This window comes from Phyllostomus hastatus, unplaced genomic scaffold, assembly GCF_019186645.2.
Source record: "Phyllostomus hastatus isolate PE091 unplaced genomic scaffold, TTU_PhHast_1.1 phas_contig_38, whole genome shotgun sequence".
Taxonomy (NCBI): Eukaryota; Metazoa; Chordata; class Mammalia; order Chiroptera; family Phyllostomidae; genus Phyllostomus; species Phyllostomus hastatus.
Genome location: NW_025333869.1, coordinates 27,298,572 through 27,319,654, shown reverse-complemented (window position 1 = coordinate 27,319,654; position 21,083 = coordinate 27,298,572). Strand labels below are relative to the sequence as shown.

The 21,083-nt window shown below is 40.2% G+C and overlaps 1 protein-coding gene across 1 annotated transcript in view; it reads left to right on the top strand.

Moving 5' to 3' along the window:
• The window catches only part of SUPV3L1 (Suv3 like RNA helicase), a 33,842-nt gene that overhangs the window by 10,250 nt on the left and 2,509 nt on the right, over window positions 1-21,083 (top strand). The window contains exons 2-13 of the mRNA XM_045842038.1: window positions 398-475; window positions 839-946; window positions 1,889-2,003; window positions 3,184-3,352; window positions 5,445-5,556; window positions 9,770-9,847; window positions 11,139-11,230; window positions 12,190-12,370; window positions 12,920-13,013; window positions 14,164-14,383; window positions 15,763-15,843; window positions 19,505-19,681. Of these exons, the coding sequence (XP_045697994.1) occupies window positions 398-475; window positions 839-946; window positions 1,889-2,003; window positions 3,184-3,352; window positions 5,445-5,556; window positions 9,770-9,847; window positions 11,139-11,230; window positions 12,190-12,370; window positions 12,920-13,013; window positions 14,164-14,383; window positions 15,763-15,843; window positions 19,505-19,681 (1,505 nt within the window). The remainder of the gene's footprint in view (window positions 1-397; window positions 476-838; window positions 947-1,888; window positions 2,004-3,183; window positions 3,353-5,444; window positions 5,557-9,769; window positions 9,848-11,138; window positions 11,231-12,189; window positions 12,371-12,919; window positions 13,014-14,163; window positions 14,384-15,762; window positions 15,844-19,504; window positions 19,682-21,083) is intronic.

Sequence of the window (21,083 nt, the reverse complement as noted above, 5' to 3'; positions counted from 1 at the left end):
GGTGCTTGCAGTTTTGGTTGTCTTTCTAGAAACTGCTTAGCTGCTCACTGTTAGCCGTTAATAATGGTTGTAAGTAGACACAATGGGCCGTGGTTATCTAAAGGCGGTGGATGAAGGCAGGAGGCAGTGTCTAATCCGGTAGCTTCTTGCTGGTTCCTCTGCACCGCAGCAGGAGCAGTGTGTGGTGCAGTGTGTTGTGTGAGGTGATCGTTCTCCTGGGCACTCCATCTCACCGCTGAACCACAAAGAACTTGTGATCAGGTGCAGCCAAGTTTTTGAAGCGCTCAGTCGTGCTGCCTTGAGTGCTGTGATTTTGAGTCTCAGTCACTTTTTTGGCATTTCTCTATTTGGAAAACAAGGGCTAAACAAATTACAAATTTTGTTATCTTTCTTCCAGATGAAGTAAAGAAGATCTTGGACAAGTTTTATAAGAGGAAAGAAATTCAGAAACTGGGTGCTGATTATGGACTCGATGGTAATGCTGATAACATTTCATTAGAGATACTTTATTACTTTCTAGGTTACAGCTTTGTCAGTGTCGTGTAGCACCTTATGTGGCCTGGACACAAGGACAAAGTTGTGACCTGGAGGGTGTCCCTGACCTTGGCTTCTGTCTGAGCAGGAGATTGACAAGATGTACCTGGCGAGGCAGATGTGCAACAAAGGAGCTGTGTGTTAGCTTTCCTTCGTGTTGTGCTGGGATTTCAGTTTTAACCCAGATCTGATAATTTAAAAAAAATGCTTCGATGAATTAGGTGTGTTGTGTGTATATACGTCTTAAAATGAGAAGTGAAGTGAAAACTCAGCCCCGTCTGTTCTGACTGTGCGTTCCCCACAGCCCGCCTCTTCCACCAGGCCTTCGTGAGCTTCCGAAACTACATCGTGCAGTCGCACTCGCTGGATGTGGACGTGCACATCGTTCTGAATGACATCTGCTTCGGCGCAGGTAAGTGGGGGCGGGTTTGTGCAAGTCCCGCTGAACAGGCTGTTTCCTCCCTTGCTTTGTGCTTATTTCCCCAGTCAGGGCTTCTTTGTTTAGAATAGGCCTTGTTAACATTCTCCCTAAATAGTTCGGTGCTGGCCTAGGAGGCTGTCTAGGTCCTTTTGCTTTTATACAGGGTCCCTGAGCTGGTTGTTCAGTCACTCGTGTGTCTTAGGCTGGAGGTGGATTTGCTTGGCCAGCCATCTGCTCCTCACTGTGTGTTAATAGTCACAGTGAAACGAACTCGCACACAGGGTGGAACTAATGCACAGCAGAGTCCTGCTGTTTCTGCCACTGACTTCTTTCTCATATCAGGACAGAGTTCTTGACATAAAAGGGAAAAAAGTAAGAACATCATTTTGTTCCCATAGGCAGCTTGGCTTCGGTTATATATTTTAAATGTATCTAATTATTAGACGTTGACCTGTGCCAGGCACAGAGGAATGGGACAAGGCCTCACCCTCCTCAGAGCCATGAAGGCGTGGAGGCTCCTTGCTGAGAAATCCGTGCATTTTCATGTTTTGTCTCTCAGTGGTCTGCGGTCTAAAAAATGTTTACACCTGCATTTCTCTTCAGTTACCACAGGCCTTTTCTCGAGTGTATATTTCTAGGTTATTTGTTAAAATTTAACTTTCTGCAGTACTGATCTTTTCCTGCTTGTTTTGGAAGAGTAGAACGTGGTGGTTGGCAGCCATTTTTCCAGTTTTCTAGAATATACAAGTGAAAATAGAGGAACATGTAACAGAATGCAGGATCTCAGAAGAGGTTAAAGTTTCTTGCTCCAGGGTTTTTCTCTTTATCCTGGCATTGTCCCCCAGACTTAGCTCATTAAGAAAAAAGGTTTCATCAAGTGTGATTATGGGTAATGTGTAGATTGCACCTGTTAATCAGTGTTTTATTTTCCAGCTCACGTGGATGATTTATTTCCATTTTTCTTGAGACACGCAAAGCAGATATTTCCTGTGTTGGAGTGTAAAGACGATCTACGTAAAATCAGTGACTTAAGAATACCACCTAATTGGTCAGTTCCTTCATTTGTGGATTTGAACTTTTCAGTTTCTAATCTTGGGAGAGTAATGATGATGATGACTATTTTTTATTGTATGCTGGATGATAAATCATAAGGAGTCTAGATTGTTTTGTTTTCCCTAGAAAGAGGCAGTTAATTCTGGCAGGCAATTAACTGGTGTCTTCTCTTTATCCTGATCCAGCTTGGTTTTAGGTTTTATTATTACAGACCTAGAGTAGCTTACTTTAAGGTGTCCTCACAATTCACGCGTACCTTTCTGTGTCTCAGCCGAATGCCTGGGTGTTAGCACACTCCCTCACTACCACTAGGGCTAAACTCCAGTGTCTCCCAGCACTTTGCCACCTCATTGAGACTTTCTGCTCAGACCCTTAGCAAGCTGTTCTCTGCTAGGCTGTGCACACGTTCAGCTCAGCCCTTGGCCAAGGACCCAGGGGGAACTCTCACACAGACTTCAGGGCTCACCCCTGCACTGCACTCTTTCTTTTCTTCCACACTCTGTCTTTTAAAGTCCAGTTGCTTCAGCAACTCTGAACTTGATCTCTGCTGCTCAGCTCAGTGGGACTATAGTACTTGGCTTGGGTTCCACCTCCCTGTGCCCTGCTGGGGTGCATTATGGTTTATCTCAAGCATTCCTTTCTTCCAGGGCCTGTAGTCCTGCATGGCCTGTTGTCTGTGTCCCCAAGCAGCTGCTGCATATATTTTGTCCAGTTTTGTACTTGTCTGTGGTGGGAGGGCAAGTCCAGTACCACTCACCATGGCCAGAGGCAGAAGACTTAGTCATTACATTGTACATGTTGAAATTCAGAAGCCTGGGAATATTTCCTTATGAGGTCATGTGTTTAGAGCTGTGGAAGTGATGTGAACATATTTATGCAGCTAATAGTAGTTTAAACTTACTTGAAGTAACTACTGAGGAAAAAGGATTTGTACAATGGCAAAAATATCCAGGAAATTAATTTGCATTTGGATTTTTCTGTCCTCTAGTTAGTAAATGTCATTCTTGGAAACTCATCATTTTAGTGTGGATATAAAATTTGTCATTTAAGTTTTTTAAAGATGTTATCTTGTGAATGTTAAGAGGATGTTACATTGGAACATTTTTAATTGCAAACTTTGCCAAGGTGGATTTTGAAATTAATAAGATTAAGCTGTCTACCTACTCATCTTTTAGGTACCCCGAAGCCAGAGCCATTCAGCGGAAGATAATATTCCATTCAGGCCCCACAAACAGTGGAAAGACGTATCACGCAATCCAGAAATACTTGTCAGCAAAATCTGGAGTGTACTGTGGCCCTCTGAAATTACTGGCACATGAGATCTTCGAAACGAGTAATGCTGATGTCAGTGTATTACCAAATATTTGCTCCTTGTTAATTTTGTGTGTGGGGAGAGGGTAAGCATGAAGGTGGGAGGTGGAGTGCATATGCAGTATACCCTCCAGTAATCAAAATTGCCATATTGCTATGCATCTGATCAGCCATCAGCTGTAAGATGCACCATCATTTTATGCACAACTGAGAAAGAAAAAGTGCTGCCAACTGAACTGACATGTCATCAGTTGTTCAGATATATCCTGATTTAAGAGATACTGAAATGTGAAAAAAATGTGTGTGTTAGAATGAATGCAGTACAGTGTTAGAGAAGAGTTTGCGTATACGGAGATAGGCAGAGAAGAACACAAATAACCTGATCCCACTCTCCAGTTTCTAACATTGCGATACTTTTTTTTTTTTAAGAAATAAAATCTTGACCTGGCTGGCGTAGCTCATTGGATTGAGCGCGGGCTGCGAACCAAAGTGTCGCGGGTTCGATTCCCAGTCAGGGTACATACCTGGGTTGCAGGCCATGACCCCCCAGCAACCGCACATTGATGTTTCTCTCTCTCTTTCTCCCTCCCTTCCCTCTCTAGAGATGAATAAATAAAAATCTTTAAAAAAAAATAAAAAATAAATAAAATATTGATATAGTTGAAAGTCTCTGAACCGCCTCCTTTGACTCCTCAGAGTTGTAGCCACTATTCTGTTAGGATGTTTAATTTACCTTTAGGTTAGAACTCTGATGTGATCAATTAGAACTAATGATAAAGGCTGAAGCCACCATTTCCAACCTGAAAAGGACCGAATGCCCTGTGGTCTGAGGCATTGATTTTTTTTTTTTTTAAGATTTTATTTACTTATTTTTAGAGAGAGAGGAAGGGAGACAGAAAGAAAGGGAGAGAAACATCAATGTGTGGTTGCCTCTCTCACGCCCCCAACCAGGGACCTGGCCTGCAACCCAGGCATGTGCCCTGACTAGGATTCGAACTGGCAATCCTTTGGTTTGCAGGCTGGCTCTCAATCCACTGAGCCGTACCAGCCAGGGTGCATTGGTTTTTGTAATGGGGCTAATATTTGGTTCATGTTTTATTATGACTATAATGTGAGATTAACCAGTTTTGGTAGGTAATTTAGCTTCTCTATTTTTTGTTTTGAATAATTTATGTAATTTTTGTACACAATTGCCTCTTTATCCATAAATACTTAAAAAGTACTTTCTCTTAGAACTGCTCCTTAGAATCTAGTAAAACAAAGAGTTTCTTTTGCATAGCCACAGGATATCTAAAGCAGGACATTTAGTATTGATAGACTATTATTATTTGATCCATAGTCTATATTCCAGTTTTGCCACTTGTCCAGTAACAATAACAACACTCTCCTCTTCTCCCTGCCCCAGCCACCCCCCACCCCTGGATTCTGTCCAGGCTCTCACACTTCCTTCGTTGTCTCATCTCTAGTTCCCATTAGTCTGAGACAGTTTCCTAGTCTTCCTTTGTCTCTCACAGCCTTTACATTTTGGAAGACTATTGCAGGTCAGTTGTGTTGTAACTTGTCTTTTAGTTTGGACATGTCTGATGCTTACTCATGATTGGTTTCAGGTCACTGGCAGGCCAGCTGCCCCAGTTGCCTGGAGTTCCCCAGATTTAGCACTAAAAATTTTTCATCCTTGGGAACCCCTCAGTCCTGTGCGAACCAAGGTTATTGGTCACTCTCATATACCATAGCATGAAGGAATTATATTAGGAAGACTTTACATTCTTAAATTTTATTTATAATATTCTTGAATATAGAGACATTTCATGTTTCCTTAAATAAACTGAAATAGTACAGAAACATACAAAGTTAAAAAGTGAAACTGCTGTGATTTCTCATGTTTTTGTTGCCTGAGAATTTAGCTGTCTTGAGATGTTTCCAAGTTTACATAGGTTTTGTAAGAGAATAGCTTTTATTTTTTATAGAAAAAATTTTAAAGGATTGAGAATATTCAGTTTCAGCTATTAGACAGATAAACTTGTTTGTAATGGAGAATATCCTGTTAAACATCCAAAAGTACTTTTGCTATTGTTTTCAAGGTGAAAATAATTCCAGGTTTTTTGTTTGTTTTTTGTCATCCTAGGGTGTGCCCTGCGACTTGGTGACAGGCGAAGAGCGAGTGACTGTGGGTCCAGATGGGAAGCAGGCCGCCCACGTCGCTTGCACTGTTGAGATGTGCAGTGTTACCACTCCTTGTACGTGCTCGCCGTTTCTAAAGACTTATTGTTTTTTATTTTAAAATATTGATCAACATATGAAATGCTTTTTGTGAAAATATTTTTGAATTGAGACAAAGAAGTGTACAAGAAGTACTCATTATCTGCTATTACTAATAAATGCCCAGAACTTTCTTTTTTTTTCAATATTCTCTCCCTTTTTCTCTTAAAAGATATGTTAACAGGTATGAAGTTACCTTTGTACCAATCCTCAGTTCAATTCTTTCCCCCTCTCTTTTTTTCAATATTATTTTATATTACTTTCAGGGGCATGACATAGTGGTTAGACAACCATATACTTTACAGAGGGTTGTCCCTGCTATGTCCAGTACCCAAATGGCACGATACATAGTTATTACATTGTTATTGACTATATTTCCTATGCTGTACTCTACATCCCCATGACTGTTTTGTAACTGCCAATCTGTGCTTCTCAGTCCCTTTACCTTTTTCACCCAGTCCCTTAGCCCCCTTCCCCTCTGCCAATCATAAGTCTATTCCTTGTATCTATGCGTCTGTTTCTGTTCTGTTTATTTATTTATATCGTTCTTTAGATTCCACATATAAATGAAATCATATGGTATTTCTCTGACTGACTTATTTCACTTAGCATAATACCCTGTAGGTCTATCCATGCTGTTGCTAATTGTAAGATTTCATTCTTTTTTAGGGTGGCTTATTATTTATATTTTTGATATATTTTTTCCTTCCTCCTGCCCCTAAGGAAGACCCTTTAATGTTTCATGTAATACTGGTTTGGTGAAGATGAACTCCTTTAGCTTTGTCTTGTCTGGGGAGCTCTTTATCTGCCCATTGATTCTAACTGATAGCTTTGCTGGGTAGAGTAATTTTGGTTGTAGGTTCTTGCTTTTCATCTCTTTGAATACTTCTTGCCAGTCCCTTCTTGTCTGCAAAGTTTCTTTTGAGAAATCAGCTGATAGTCTTACAGGAACTTCCTTGTAGATAACTGCTTTTCTCTTGCTGCTTTTAAGAGTCTGTCTTTAATTAAACTTCGGCATTTTAATTATGATGTGTCTTAGTGTGGGCCTTTTTGGGTTCATCTTGTTTAGGACTCTCTGTGCTTCCTGGACTTGTGTGTCTATTTCCTTCACCAGGTTAGAGTGATTTTCTGTTATTATTTTTTCAAATAGGTTTTCAATTTCTTGCCTTTTCTTCTCCTACCGGCATCCTCCTGATGTGAATGTTGGTACACTTGAAGTTGCCTCAGAGGCTCCTTACACTAGTCTCATTTTTTTTTGGATTTTTTTTTTTTTTTTTTTTTGCTGTTCCGATTGGGTATTTTCTGTTTCCTTGCATTCCGAATCGCTGATTTTATCCTCTGCTTCATCTACTCTATTGTTGATTCCCTCTAATTCTTTGTTTCAGTTACTGTATCCTTCATTTCTGACTGGTTATTTTTTATGGTTTCTGTGTCCTTTTTTGTGCTGTGGAAGTTCTAAGTTTCTTGAGCATCCTTATAACCAGTATTTTGAACTCTGTGTCTGGTTTGCTTGCCTCCCTGTCTTTCAGTTCTTTTTCTGGAGATTTCTCCTATTTTTTCATTTGGGACCTGTTTCTTTGTCTCTGCATTTTGGCTGCTTACTTATGTTTGTTTCTGTGTATTAGGTAGAGCTGCTGTGTCATCCAAACTTGGTAGAGTGGCCTTATGCAGTAGGTGTCCTGTAGGGCCCAGTGGTACAGCCTCCCCAGTCACCCCAGCTGGGCCCTCTAGGTTCTCCCTGTGTGGGCTGAGTGCACTGTCCTGTTGTAGTTGAGCCTGGATTGCTGTTGGCATCACTGGGAGGTATTGACCCCCAAGCTGATTGACCACGAGGACTGGCTCCAACTGCAGCAGAGGAGCTGCTGTGCAGGAACCAATCCCATGGTGCAGGGCTTGCTTCAGTGGGCTTTGGTGCTCGCCGAGTTTGCCCCTTGAGTGTGTCGCTCATGGAGGTGGTGGGGTTATAATCTGGTGTGGTCTGAAGCTGTCCACCAGGTGCACTGACCCTGGGGACTCCCAGGAGGTACAAGGTCAGCCACTGCCTGTGCCCTGCCTAGGGCCTCCCAGCACGAGCTACAGAGCTATATGCAAATACCTGCTAGTTGTGCTGGGCTTAAAGGTACCCAAGAGAGGCCAGAATGCAAGCCAAGCCCAATTGCCACTAGTGCCAGGCCTGGAGCCACTTAGTGAGAGGTTCAGGGTATGCAGAAGCCAGGTGCTGCTTGTTTGAGAGATTTTGGGAAAGTGAAGCATGAGGAGGGAGAGGCCGTTTGTATGGAAAAGCCACTGGAAAGGGCTTGGGTGGGCCTGCAAGTTGGGTGGGGCAGGGTCTTGGGGAATTACCAGGTTGATGGGGTCTCAGATACAGTGCCAGGTTGATGGGGTCTCAGATACAGTGCCCACCTGCTGGCTCTGTGTGGGGAGGGCTCAGAAAAGGAACAATGGCTTCTGCCAGCCCTTCTGTCTGGGGGGAAAGCCACTCTGCCCCAGCTCTCACTCTAATGCCAGACTATTAATTCCCTCCTCTGTGCTATATCAAATCCATTTTATGACTGAAATTATACATTCCTCCATTAAAGGATATTCAAGTCGTCTAAAGTCTGTCACTATTACATATAGTACTACAGTACACCATTTAAGAAATTTTGGAAATATTTTAAATGAAAGTTATCTTTTTATTGTTATATAAGCAATTATATCATCATATAAAAACATAAAAATAAATACAAAGAGAATAAAAAGTACATAATCTCCCAATCCCATCCATTTGGAATCAGCAAGTGTAATCTTCCGGTGTATATTTTTCAGATCTTTTTCTCTTGGTGTTCGTATTGTGTGTCCATTGTGGGTGTGTATATTATAAAATAGGGATTATATATTACGTGCTATTATGTATTAGAGCACATATGTATTGTTTAGTAGTGTGCTTTTTTCATTTTAATATTAACTTTGAGTAAATAGTTTTTTAAAAATTACTATATTATAAAAGTAGTACATGGAAAAAATTCAGACAGCACAGAAGTTTGTAAATCAAAATTCCCTCTTCTACTCCCTCCTTTCTAATCTTGTTTGTATATACCCAGATGCAATAAGCAATTTTTACTCTAATGGTTTTTCAGTGTAAAATTAACTTTGTTTCCTAAGTGTCATTGTGGGCATATTACATTCTAAAAAATTTTAACATGCTCTTTATTCCTTGGTGTTTGGGGAAGAAAATTAAAATATAATTTATATGACTTAAAGAAAATGTAGTTGGAAGCGTTTTGGCATTGGAAAATAAAATGAGGCACTAATTTTTGCCGTAGTGATGTGTTTAAAGCTCCAAGAATGGGCACAGCTGGAGCTCAGGGAATCACACCCTCCGCTGTGCTGGCTGCTCCTCGCAGCTGCCGGGGTTCCTGTGGTAGAGATGCTTCCTCTACTGCAAGGCTGTCTGCTCCTAGTTCCTGGAAGCATGGACCCTTCTTTCTTTTACTGCTGTGTAGGTGTGTTACCACATTTTGCTGTGTATAATGCACACCCATGGTTTTGGCACAAACTGAGGAAAAAATTTTTTGTTTTAATTTTTTGATTATTTTATTTATATTTAGAAACAAAACGTATTTTCGTTTTCCAGAGTATTTTCCATATGGATATCATTACCGCTTGCTGGAGTTACACTTTTAACACATAAGCATAAATAAAAGAATTAAAAACATTTACATAGATACAGAATTAGTACTACCCACATACAGTGTTCATCTGTATTTTTTCCCTCAAAAATTTGGGCAACAAAGTGCACATTATACACACCAAAATCTGGTAGTTCTTACTGGGCAGATTCTCCAGGCTGCCTCTCAGGTGGCAGGAAATGGAACAAATGACCCTGCCTCGTTTGGGAGGAGGAGGAGTGGGTAAGAGTCTGGACTGTGGAGCTGCACGGCCCTGGCTTGAATTTCATTTTTTTATCTTACACTAAATTGTACATACGGTGTTTTTGGGCCAGTGACTTGACTTCTCTGGGCCTCAGTTTATTCTGTAAAGTGCAGATGATGATGATTTTTCTCTCACATTTGTTGGGAGGGTTAAAGGAAATATAATTGTGAAGCACTTAGTGATCAATGATGATGAAAGCTTGGATTTTAGTGTTGTGATGTGTTTATCATGTTATTTAAGTAGCTCATAGTGCTCATGATAACTTTTTATTTTAAGATGAAGTGGCTGTGATTGATGAAATTCAAATGATTAAAGACCCTGCCAGAGGATGGGCCTGGACCAGAGCACTTCTAGGTTGGTGGTCTCGATGCTGTAAAACCTGTGCTGTGTGACGTTGCACTGAAATGCGTTTACCTGCTTGCTGTTGCCACGTAGGGGCAAGGGGGTTCTTACTTTCTGACACAAATCAACAGTTAGCTCAGCTATGTGTTAGTTTTATTTTTCAAATATTACTTAAAAAATGGGAAGTTCATTTTTCCTACTATAAAATTAGCATAACCATTTAATTAAAGTTAAAATGTTCAAATCTCATATTTATAACAGCCACTATTAAGGTTTTGGTGTTTCACGCCAGTTTTGTGACTATGTAATTGTTTATCTTGGTTTTTCAGTTATGTTGTTTTCAAGTATTTTTTAAAGAATTTATTTGTTTATTTTTTTAGAAGAAGGGAGGCAGAACGAGGGGAAGAAACATTGATGTGTAATAAATACATCAGTAGGTTGCCTCTCACACACCCCCAAACTGGGGATTTGGCCTGCAGCCTAGACGTGTCTTGACTGGGTATTGAACCAGTGCCTTTTGGTTCTCAGGCTTGCGCTCAGTCCATTGAGCCACACCAGCTGGGGCTATTTCAGACATTTTTTTTGTACCACATCATAATATTGTATATCCTCCATTGAAGAGTTGTAGTATAACTTTTTCCACAAAGTTAACATTTTCCCCTACTATTAATAATGCAGTAAAAATCTTTCTGGCCATAGCTTTTTAAAAATTTATTTCATTATTTCTTTAGGATAGCCCCCTGGAAGTAGAATTCTTGAAGTCCATGGACATGAATAAATGTTTCTACTGTGTGATTTTGGAGTGAATGTTTTATCAGCATGTTGTAGGGCAGGTGTTTTCAAATTTAAAAACAAATAGCTGTGCTCTTTCTTCAAAGAGTATTCACTGAAGCTTTAATGTAAAATAGATGAAAATGGATCTGCTCAGGGGTAAGGAGCTTGGAGTTTCTTCTACCCTCCAGCCTCCAGCCTCTGAGGCACCTCAGTGATTACACGGAGGCTAATTTGAAAAACACAAGTATGAGACTAATATTCGGGGCTGATGAAATGCCAGGTCCTACTCCTGGGTGGCATCACCTCCTAGTAGACTCAGAACCTTGGCCAAATCGATTTAAAAGCCTTGAGATCTATAAAAATGGGGCTAATCTTTGTTGAGGTTTGAATCAGAGATAATATTTATGAAAACATTTGGTAAAGTTTTAAGGTAATAGGTAACAAACTTAAATATTTTTGCTATGTAACGTGTTGCTTATTTAATTTTATGTCTTTGAAGTTTTAAAAATTGTGATTTTGCACTCAACAGGACTCTGTGCTGAAGAGGTCCATTTGTGTGGAGAAGCAGCTGCTATTGACCTGGTTACTGAGCTCTTGTACACAACTGGGGAGGAAGTGGAGGTACTGGACTCTGTGTTTTGTCCTCAGCGTGGTGTTCAGATTGCCCAGAGTACCCAGGCGGTGGCTGTATAGGCCTCAGGCGGTGGCAGAATCAGGTCTTAACTACAAAGAAAGCTGCATTTCCTCATAGTTGACAGGATCGTACATACTTGGTTGAACCTCATGATTTGAAGTTCTGACCAAGTGGCCATCACACTGTAAGTCTTCCACAGTACAGGAGGTTCTTTGTATTCTCTTGACAAAACCTTCTGGAGTTTCAGCAGGTCTCTTTAGAATTAAATACATGAGGAATCTTGGAGGTTTGAGGCTCAGCAGAAGTTTGTGGTTTTTGAAGTCTCAGTGGGGTTTTTGACATATATCTATTTGCTAGAGATAGTTTATATCCCTTTCCAAAATTCCTAGAGTAGGAAGTAACTGGTTTTCTTTTGATCTTACTTTTTATTTTCTTTACCTGAGCTCTATAGTAAGATGAAGAAATATTTGAAAATTGGTCCATTACTTCAGTGTTGTGCTCAGCTTCCAGGGAGAGGTAGTGGAATGTAACAAGATATTCTGGGTTTTAGTCTTGGCTTTGCTATTATTAGCTTTGTGTTCTTAGGGAAACCATATAAGGCTAGGACTGGAAAAAATCTCTTCACATTTGATCTTTTATTGTACTCTATTTTACTCTTCTATAAAGTGGAAGTAATAGTTAATAACCCTTCTTACTAAGTTGCTATGAAAATCAAATGTATATGAAAGTGCTTTGAAAATTAATGGAACATTGTTTAACATTTTATTAATTTAGAGTTAGCATTGAGAACTGATGGTAATTTATTATAATATTAAAATAAATGTGTTTCTGTATTTCCTCTTGAAAAACATTGGAACTTGTCAGCTTTTAACCGCTCTCGAATGTCTATAAGTTGAAGTTGAGTTAGGTGTGTTATTTCATGACATCATATCTTTTAATATTAAAGGTTCGAAACTACAAGAGGCTTACCCCCATCTGTGTGCTGGATCAGGCACTAGAATCTTTAGACAACCTTCGGCCTGGGGACTGCATTGTCTGTTTCAGCAAGAATGATATTTATTCTGTGAGTCGCCAGATTGAAATTCGGGGATTGGAATCAGCTGTTATATATGGCAGTCTCCCACCTGGTAATTACTGGCTTTCATCGTGACAGAATATGAAATCTTATTTTTGCCATTTATGTTGAGATATGTATTGAAAACATAGTAAAAGACATTGAGTTAAGATGCTTGATATATCAGTAATTTGTTATAGATCATATAAAAATGCTTCTCTAGTTCATCTTGGTAGAGATGGAAGTATTTCAATTATTTCTAGCACTTATTATTTGCTACTATTATTAGATGATATTTTAAATGTTGAGCCGATGATTTTCTTACAGAAATGTCATTAAAATGTGAACTTGGTAATGTTCTTCAAATTGTAGTCCTGAAATGTGTTACGTGTCCTCAGAAGTGATAAAGCTGGTGTGGTGTGGGACCATGTGGCTGTATGTGGGGATAGTTAACAGAGCGGAAATAAAAGATAAGTGCCTCTTTGAGGATATTAAGAAGTTTGAAACAATAAGAGTTTTATCCAAAAAAATGGAAAGTAGAAGATGAGGATTTCCAAGATATACTTAGTGTGATCTAGTAAAAGATTGAGAACACTGATTTAATATGAACTACTTGTTTTAGGGACCAAGCTTGCTCAAGCAAAAAAGTTTAATGATCCAGAGGATCCATGCAAAATCCTGGTTGCTACAGATGCCATTGGCATGGGACTTAATTTGTAAGTGATTTTGTTTTTAATAATTACATACATTCAATGGGTTAGATGGCAATTAAAAAATATCTAATTGGCATTAGAGTGACCAGAGACTTTGATTTAGGAGATGAGGACTAGCATATAGATCTGTGATGTATCTTGCTTACACCTAGGTGTTAAGGAAGTAAAAGAAAATACCACATAGCACTGGAACTTTGAGTGCTGCTCCCTCTTAGACTGCTGTCCTGTTATATTACCTTAGTTTTAGTTTTTCAGTCAGTAAGTTGTGTGAGGGCCTACTGTGCATATAGGGCTAGCCGTTATCTGTAGGGGTAACAGTATTAAGCCTAACCATTTCTCTCTGGGAATGAATCAAACAAACCATCCAGCCCCAGCTGGTGTGGTTCAGTGGCTTGAGCACAGGCCTGTGATCCAAAGGGTCACCAGTTCCATTCCCAGTCAGGGCACATGCCTGGGTTGCAGGCCAGGTCCCCAGTAGGGGGCGCACAAGAGGCAACCACCCATTGATGTTTCTCTCTTTCTCTTTCTCCCTTCCTTTCCCTCTCTAAAAATAAATAAATAAAATCTTAAAAAACAAAACAAAACTGTGCGAAGCTGTTAATAGCAGCTAACTTTTTTTTTTAATCTTCACCTGAGGACATTTCCACTGATTTTAGAGAGAGGGGAAAGGAGGGAGAGGGAGAGAATCACCGATGTTGAGAGAGAAACATTGATCAGTTGCCTCTCGTATGTGCCCCGACCTGCAGCCTAGGCATGGGAACCCGCAACCTTTTGGTTTATGGGATGACGCTCCAACCAGCTGAGCCACACTGGCCAGGGCAATTGCAGTTAACTTTGAAAAGCAGCCTGAGAACGCTTTATGTGATGTATTTGTTAAAAAGTTATTTTCTGTAGCTTTATTGAGGTATAATTTACATGCTATTTACAGTTCACGTATTGTAAAAGTGCAAGTTGATGAATTTTAGTAAATTTACACAGTTGTTGAAAAATACTATTTAAAGGGAAGACAAAGAATTACCAACCAGCTTTTTCCTTATTTTGAAAACAGGAAGAATTGCAAATAGGCCTAAACTAGAATTGAGTGAGCGCTTCTGCAGTGACCCAAATGATGGAGAGTTTGTTATCTGTGAGATCACCTTTATTTCTATTTCAGGAGCATAAGAAGAATTATTTTTTATTCCCTTATAAAGCCCAGTATCAATGAAAAGGGAGAAAGAGAACTAGAACCAATCACCACTTCTCAAGCCTTACAGATTGCTGGCAGAGCCGGTCGATTCAGTTCAAAATATAAAGAAGGAGAGGTTACAACGATGAATCGAGAAGACCTCCGTTTGTTAAAGGAAATTTTGAACAGGCCTGTGGACCCTATAAGGGTAAAGTGTAACATGTTAATTACTTCTCTTTGGAGGACGGTCATTCCTTCCTTCACCCTTCTTCCAGACTCTTGCCTCAGACACCTGCAAACAAACAAAATAAAAATTTTATGCCATGAAAATTATGTCAAGAAAGCCCTCCCTCATTGTTTTGGAGAGGAATAGAGATCCCCTGATCAAGAATGGTGTGCAGTGAAAGATCCAGAGTGAGCAAGTTCAGTGAACCTGATTTTCCATTAGTCCTTCCTACAGTCTGGCAGCAGGTGGGGATAAGGGCTCAGCTGCTTCAGGTGGGCACACAGCCACATAAGCAGACTGAAAGGTTGCCAGAGGCTTGAGTGTGGGACACCAACAGTGCTAAGCAGTACAACTCGGAGCCAGTAAGGATAAGGTTAAATTTTGCTTAGTGTAGTTAATGAGGCAGAAGTGTACAAATTTCAGACAAACTAACTTAAATTTAAAGTTGCCTAGAAAATTTACTAAATGTGGGTCTTCTCCTTTTTCAATGACCCTAGGTAAAGGGGAATATAAATGAGATAGTGCAAGGAAAAATTCCTGGAGGAAAGCTGAGGGTGAAATAATTTCTGTGGCTTTTGTTAAGAGTGCACTTGGTAATGGTGCAACGTTGCCCTCCTGTGCCCCTCATTTCTGGTGCTCATGTTCTTCCGCCCATGACTCATACCTTTCTCCTTTCTCCTCTCCTGTTCCCTTTCTTCCTCTTTTTCTAGCTTAGACTTACCTATAGGCATTTCTTAACAATGTAGTGTGCACTTACAGAGATAACCACCCTCCAGTTTAGACATTTTTTGTGTGCTTACATATGTGTGTATGTCAGGGTTTTTTTTTTTATTTTAAGATTTTATTTATTTATTTTTAGAGAGGGAAGGGAAGGAGAGAGAGAGAGAAACATTAATGTGTGGTTGCTGGGGGTCATGGCCTGCAATCCAGGCATGTACCCTGACTGGGAATCGAACCTGCGATACTTTGGTTCGCAGCCCGCGCTCAATCCACTGAGCTACGCCAGCCAGGGCTGTATGTCAGTTTTAATGTTCCCATTAAAGCAGTTGGTTTTCCTTGTTCGGTTTTGTTCAGTGGAGAGAACTGAAAGCCTGGAAAGCATTTTGGTACTTTTATCAGATCATCATAGATTTTAGAAATATAACTAGAATGTGCGTAAAAGATTGACTGATTACTCAGTGGGTATAATTGGTTAGTTTTACTAAATCATCTCATTAGCTTTCCTAATTGGTAATAAATGGGAAAGTGATGCTTTTTAGCATTTTACTTATTCTTATATAGGGCTTTATCTTGAATTAACTTAGGAAAACTTGTTCTTTAAAAAAAAATGAGCTTATGGTGGTTTTTTTCTTTTACTAAAGGCAGCTGGTCTTCATCCAACTGCTGAACAGATTGAAATGTTTGCCTACCATCTCCCTGATACAACACTTTCTAATCTCATTGTAAGTAGAAAACCGCTTTTAAATCTCTTTTCTAAAACTGTTGACATGTTGCTTGTGGTAAACAATTCTGTAATGAATATATGGATGCACTTGTTTTTTCAACTTGGTGTTTTGGGTTTCTTCAGATAAATACCCTAAAGTGGAATTACTGGGTCCTTTTTTGTCTCTTGTTATAGCCTTTGTCTTAAAGTCTATTTGTCTGGTATAAGTGTTGCTACCCCAGGTTTTTTAGAAAATTACCTTAATGGGTTTTTTTAGCTTTTAAAGATTTTATTTATTTATTTTTAGAAAGGGGGAGGGAAGGAGAAAGAGAGGGAGAGACACATCAATATGTGGTTGCTTCTCATACACCCCCAACTGGGAACCAAGCCTGCAACCCAGGCATGTGCCCTGACTGGGAATCAAACTGGCAACCCTTTGCTTCGAAGTCCAGTGCTCAGTCCAGTGAGCCACGCCAGCTAGGGCCCCAGCTTTTTCTTTGTTTGCATTTTTATGCAATATCTTTTTCCATCTCTTTACTTTCAGTCTTTGTGTCTTTTCATCTGAAGTGAGTCTCTTGTAGACAGCATATGTGTAAGGGTCTTGTTTTCTTACCCATCTGGCCACCATGTGTCTTTTGATTGGAACATGTAATCCATTGGCATTTAAAGTAATTGTTGATAGATATGTATTTATTGCCATTTTATTATTTGTATATTTTTTTTTACTCCTCCTCCTCCTCTTCTTCCTCTTTTTCCTTGTCTTTTCTTTCTTCTTCCTGACCCTTCAACATTTCTCATAGTCCTGGTTTGGTGGTGATGAACTCCTTTAGCTTTCTCTTGTCTGGGAAGCTCTTTACCTGTCTTGATTCTGAGTGTCTATCAATAGGTGACTGGTGCATATATGCAATGAAATGTGACTCAACGATAAAAAAGGAATGAAATCTTGCCATCTGCAACAACACGCATGGACCTAGAGGGTGTTGTGCTGAGTGAATTAAGTCAGACAGAGAAAGACAAATGTCATAGGATTTCACTTGTATGTGGAGTCTAATGAACAAAATAAATGAGCAAGCAGAACAGAAACAGACTTACAGATACAGAGAACATTTTGATGGTTGCCAGATGGGAGGGGGTTTTGGGGCGTGGGGGATAAAGAGGAAGGGATTAAGAAGTAGGAATTGGTAGTTACAGCCCCAGGGATGTGCAGTGCAGTGTAGTGCGTAGTCGGCAATGTCACAGTAACTGAATGCTGTCAGATGGGAACTAGATTTATTAGGGTGATCGCTTCACAAGTTACATAAATGTCTAATCATTGGGTTGAACATGTGAAACTAATACAATATTGGTTGTCAACTGTAATTGAAAAATAAAAAATTGGAGCACTTGAGATGTTGCTTCCTTGCAGTAGTCATCAGTTTTGGCTGAAATAAAGTAATAAAAATTCTTGACTAAATAAAAAAATAAGAATTAAAAAATGAAAACATAAATAAAAGGTTGATATTTCAGATAATTACTAATTAACCTTGTGGCCATGAATGGATAGTCTGTTTCTGTGAAGTTGCTATTTGTGACGTTTATGTTGAAAGTGAAAACTTTTGAAATCTTCTGGGACTTTTGTCTGAGTATTTTAGGCTGAGGAGGCAATGAATAAAGCAGACCTTCCTAGAAGTCTGTTAAGAGTGAAAACGATGGCCTTTTGTACTTCTGGCCAACATGGAGGTGTAGGTAGATACGCTGTGCCTCCTCGTACAACTAAAAGGACAACAAATTTAAAAACAAAAAGCAACCAGGACTGACAGAAAATCGAACTCTATGGAAGCCCAACAACCAAGGAGGTAAAGAAGAAACATCTGTCCAGACCAGTAGGAGGGGCGGAGACAGGCAGCCAGGTACAGAGGACTCGAAGCAAGGTGGCAGCTGGCAGACCAGGCAAAGCAGCAGATTGCGGACCTGGCGGTTCCACATTCAAGTGTGGATATACCGGGAGGAACAACTAGGGAATGAGACAGACCACACAACCCAGAGTTTCAGTGCAGGGAAATAAAGCGTCAAACTTCTGATTGAAAACACCAGTAGGGGTTGAGGCAGCAGTGGGAGAAACTCTCAGCCTCATAGGAGAGTTCATTGGAGAGACCCACAGGGTCCTAGAATGGACACAAACCCACCCACCCACCCAGGAATCAGCACCAGAAGGGCCCAATTTGCTTGTGAGTAGTAGAGGAAGTGACTGAAATCTGGCATAGAGCAGAGCAAGCACCATTGTTTCCTCTCGGACCCCTCTCCTTCATACAGCATCACAAAGTGGGTTGCCCCACCCTGGTGAACACCTAAGGCTCCACCCCTTACTACGTAACAGGTATGCCGAGACAAAAAAAGAAAATGGCCCAAATGAAAGAGCAGAGCTCCAGAAAAAATACAACTAAGTGATTAAGAGATAGCCAACCTCTCAGATTCACAGTTCAAAACACTGGTAATCAGGATGCTCACAGAATTGGTTGAATATGGTCACAGATTAGATGAAAAATGAAGGCTATGCTAAGTGAAATAAAGGAAAATGTACAGGGAACCAACAGTGATGGGAAGGAAACTGAGACTCAAATCAATTGTGTGGACCAGAAGGAAGAAAGAAACATTCAACCAGAACAGAATGAAGAAACAAGAATTCAAAAAAATGAGGAGAGGCTTAGGAACCTCCAGGACATCTTTAAATGGTCCAACATCTGAATCATTGAGGTGCCAGAAGGAGAAGAAAAAGACCAAGAAATTGAAAACTTACTTGAGCAAATAATGAAGGAGAACTTCCCCAATCTGGCAAAGGAAATAGACTTCCAGGAAGTCCAGGAAGCTCAAAAAGTCCCAAAGAAGTTGGACCCAAGGAGGAACACACCAAGGAACACATAATTACCCAAGATTAAAGATTCGTAGAGAATCTTAAAGGCAGCAGGAGAAAAGGAGACACTTAACCTACAAAGGAATTCCCATAAAACTGTCAGCTGATTTCTCAAAAGAAACCTTGCAGGCAAGAAAGGGCTGGAAAGAAGTATTCCAAGTCATGAAAAGCAAGGACCTACATCTCAGATTGCTCTATCCAGCAAAGCTTTCATTTAGAATGGAAGGGCAGATAAAGTGCTTCTCAGATAAGGTCAAGTTAAAGGAGTTCATTATCACCAAGCCCTTATTATATGAAATGTTAAAGGAACTTATCTAAGAAAAAGATAAAAAACACATATAGTAAAATGACAACAAACTCACAGTTATTAACAACCACACCTAAAACAAAAAAGCAAACTAAGCAAACAACTAAACAGGAACAGAAACACAGAAATGGAGATCACATGGAGGGTTAGCAACAGGGGAGTGGGGAGGGGGAGAGAGGGGAAAAAGGTACAGAGAATAAGTAGCATAAATGGTAGGTAGAAAATAGACAGAAGGAGGTTAAGAATAGTATAGGAAATGTGGAAGCCAAAGAACTTATATATATGACCCATGTACATGAACTAAAGGGGGGAGGGGGTGCGCAGGGCAGAGGGGAATAAGGGGGGGGATGGGACAACTGTAATAGCATAATCAGTAAAATATATTTTTTAAAAAAAGATGGCCTTTTATAGATATGAGTACATTATTCATGTCCAATTAGGCAGTCCAATAATTTAATCTATCTTCCCCCTCCCCGCCCCCAGGATATTTTTGTAGACTTTTCACAAGTTGATGGGCATTATTTTGTCTGCAATATGGATGACTTTAAATTTTCTGCAGAGTTGATCCAGCATATCCCATTAAGTCTCCGAGTGAGGTATGTGTTCTGCACAGCCCCTATCAACAAGAAGCAGCCTTTTGTCTGCTCTTCATTGTTACAGGTAAGCCTTTATCTTGAGCATAATTTGAGTTGTTTCAGGTTGAGGTTTTTTCCCAAACAGTATTTTGTTACTCAAAATAAAACAATTGGGGAATATCCTTTAATATGAGATACTATGTAAGAACTTGAATAGAAAGTGATTCCCTTTTTTGTACAAGTGATTTTTGGGGGGAAGGAGAACCCTTACTTTGTATTTGGGCTTACATGGTAGCTTTTGTGAAGAAGCTAAAAGAAAAATACAGTTTTTTTCAAGGGAGTGGGGAGGCCCTTGACTAATGCTACACTTTTTCCTTAGTGTTGTGTTGAGTTGTGTTTTTGGAAGGGAGGGCAACTAGGGGTTTAGTAGTGGCAATAGTATTTGGTTTTCTTAACCATAAGGCACCGAGCCAGGGATTGCTGTCTTGTATGAGTTTGGTGTCAGGGTTCCAGTCCCTTTTCTTTTTCTAACACAAAGGTAGTTGATTTTTTTTTTTTAATCCTCATCCGAGGATATGTTTATTGATCTTAGAGAGTGAGAGAGAAATGTCTGTGTGAGAGAGGAGCATCCATTGGTTGCTTCCCATACACACCCTGACCAGGGATTGAACCCATAAGCTTTTGGTGCGCAGGACAATGCTCCAACCACCTGGCCAGGGTCTGGTCCCTTTTCTTTTGACTCATTTGAGTAGGGATACAAATAGCTGACTTCTGAGGAGCACGGGATTCACCAGAACAAGGCCCCGGGAAGGGAAGGGGAAGCTGTGTCCTCTCACCTCTCTGTACCCTTGCTGTCCCCGTTGCTCTGCTTGGAGCACCCTCACCCCCACCCCAGACCCAGGGGCCCCTCTTTGAATCGCTTTCTGACTGTGGTTGTCTTTTTGTTGCCTTGTCTTATATAGACCTTAGTGTTCTGTATGTTAGCTCATTTTTTTCCACTCTGTTTCTAAGTTTATTTTAAAATTACATAAATAATATATAAATACTTTCTCTGCAGAAAATTAAAACATTACAGATAGGATAAGTTGGGCTACCCAAGTTTAGTGCTGAGACATAACTGTTACCACCATGTGTGTGTATCCTTGAAGACCTTTTTGGTTGCATTTGCCTACCTGGATGTACCGGTTCATGCAGAAATTTTAGTTTTGTTGTGTGGGTGTGTTTTTCCGTAAATGCTATGATGACTTACTCTGCACCTTGCCACTTTCTTTTTCCCTTACTAAGTCTTAGAGGTCTTCCATGTCTAGGTATTTATCTAGAAAATACGTTTCTCACACATGCTCCCCCTTGCAGAAGCACACCCATACCTTTTCCTTCCCCTCTCCTCCCTTCTCAGTTGTGCATCTCTTAAACTGTAAGGCTCCCCACTAGAGGTGCAACCAGGGAAGCCATGGGCAGCTAAGCCCCTGAACCTGTCTCCAAGGTCC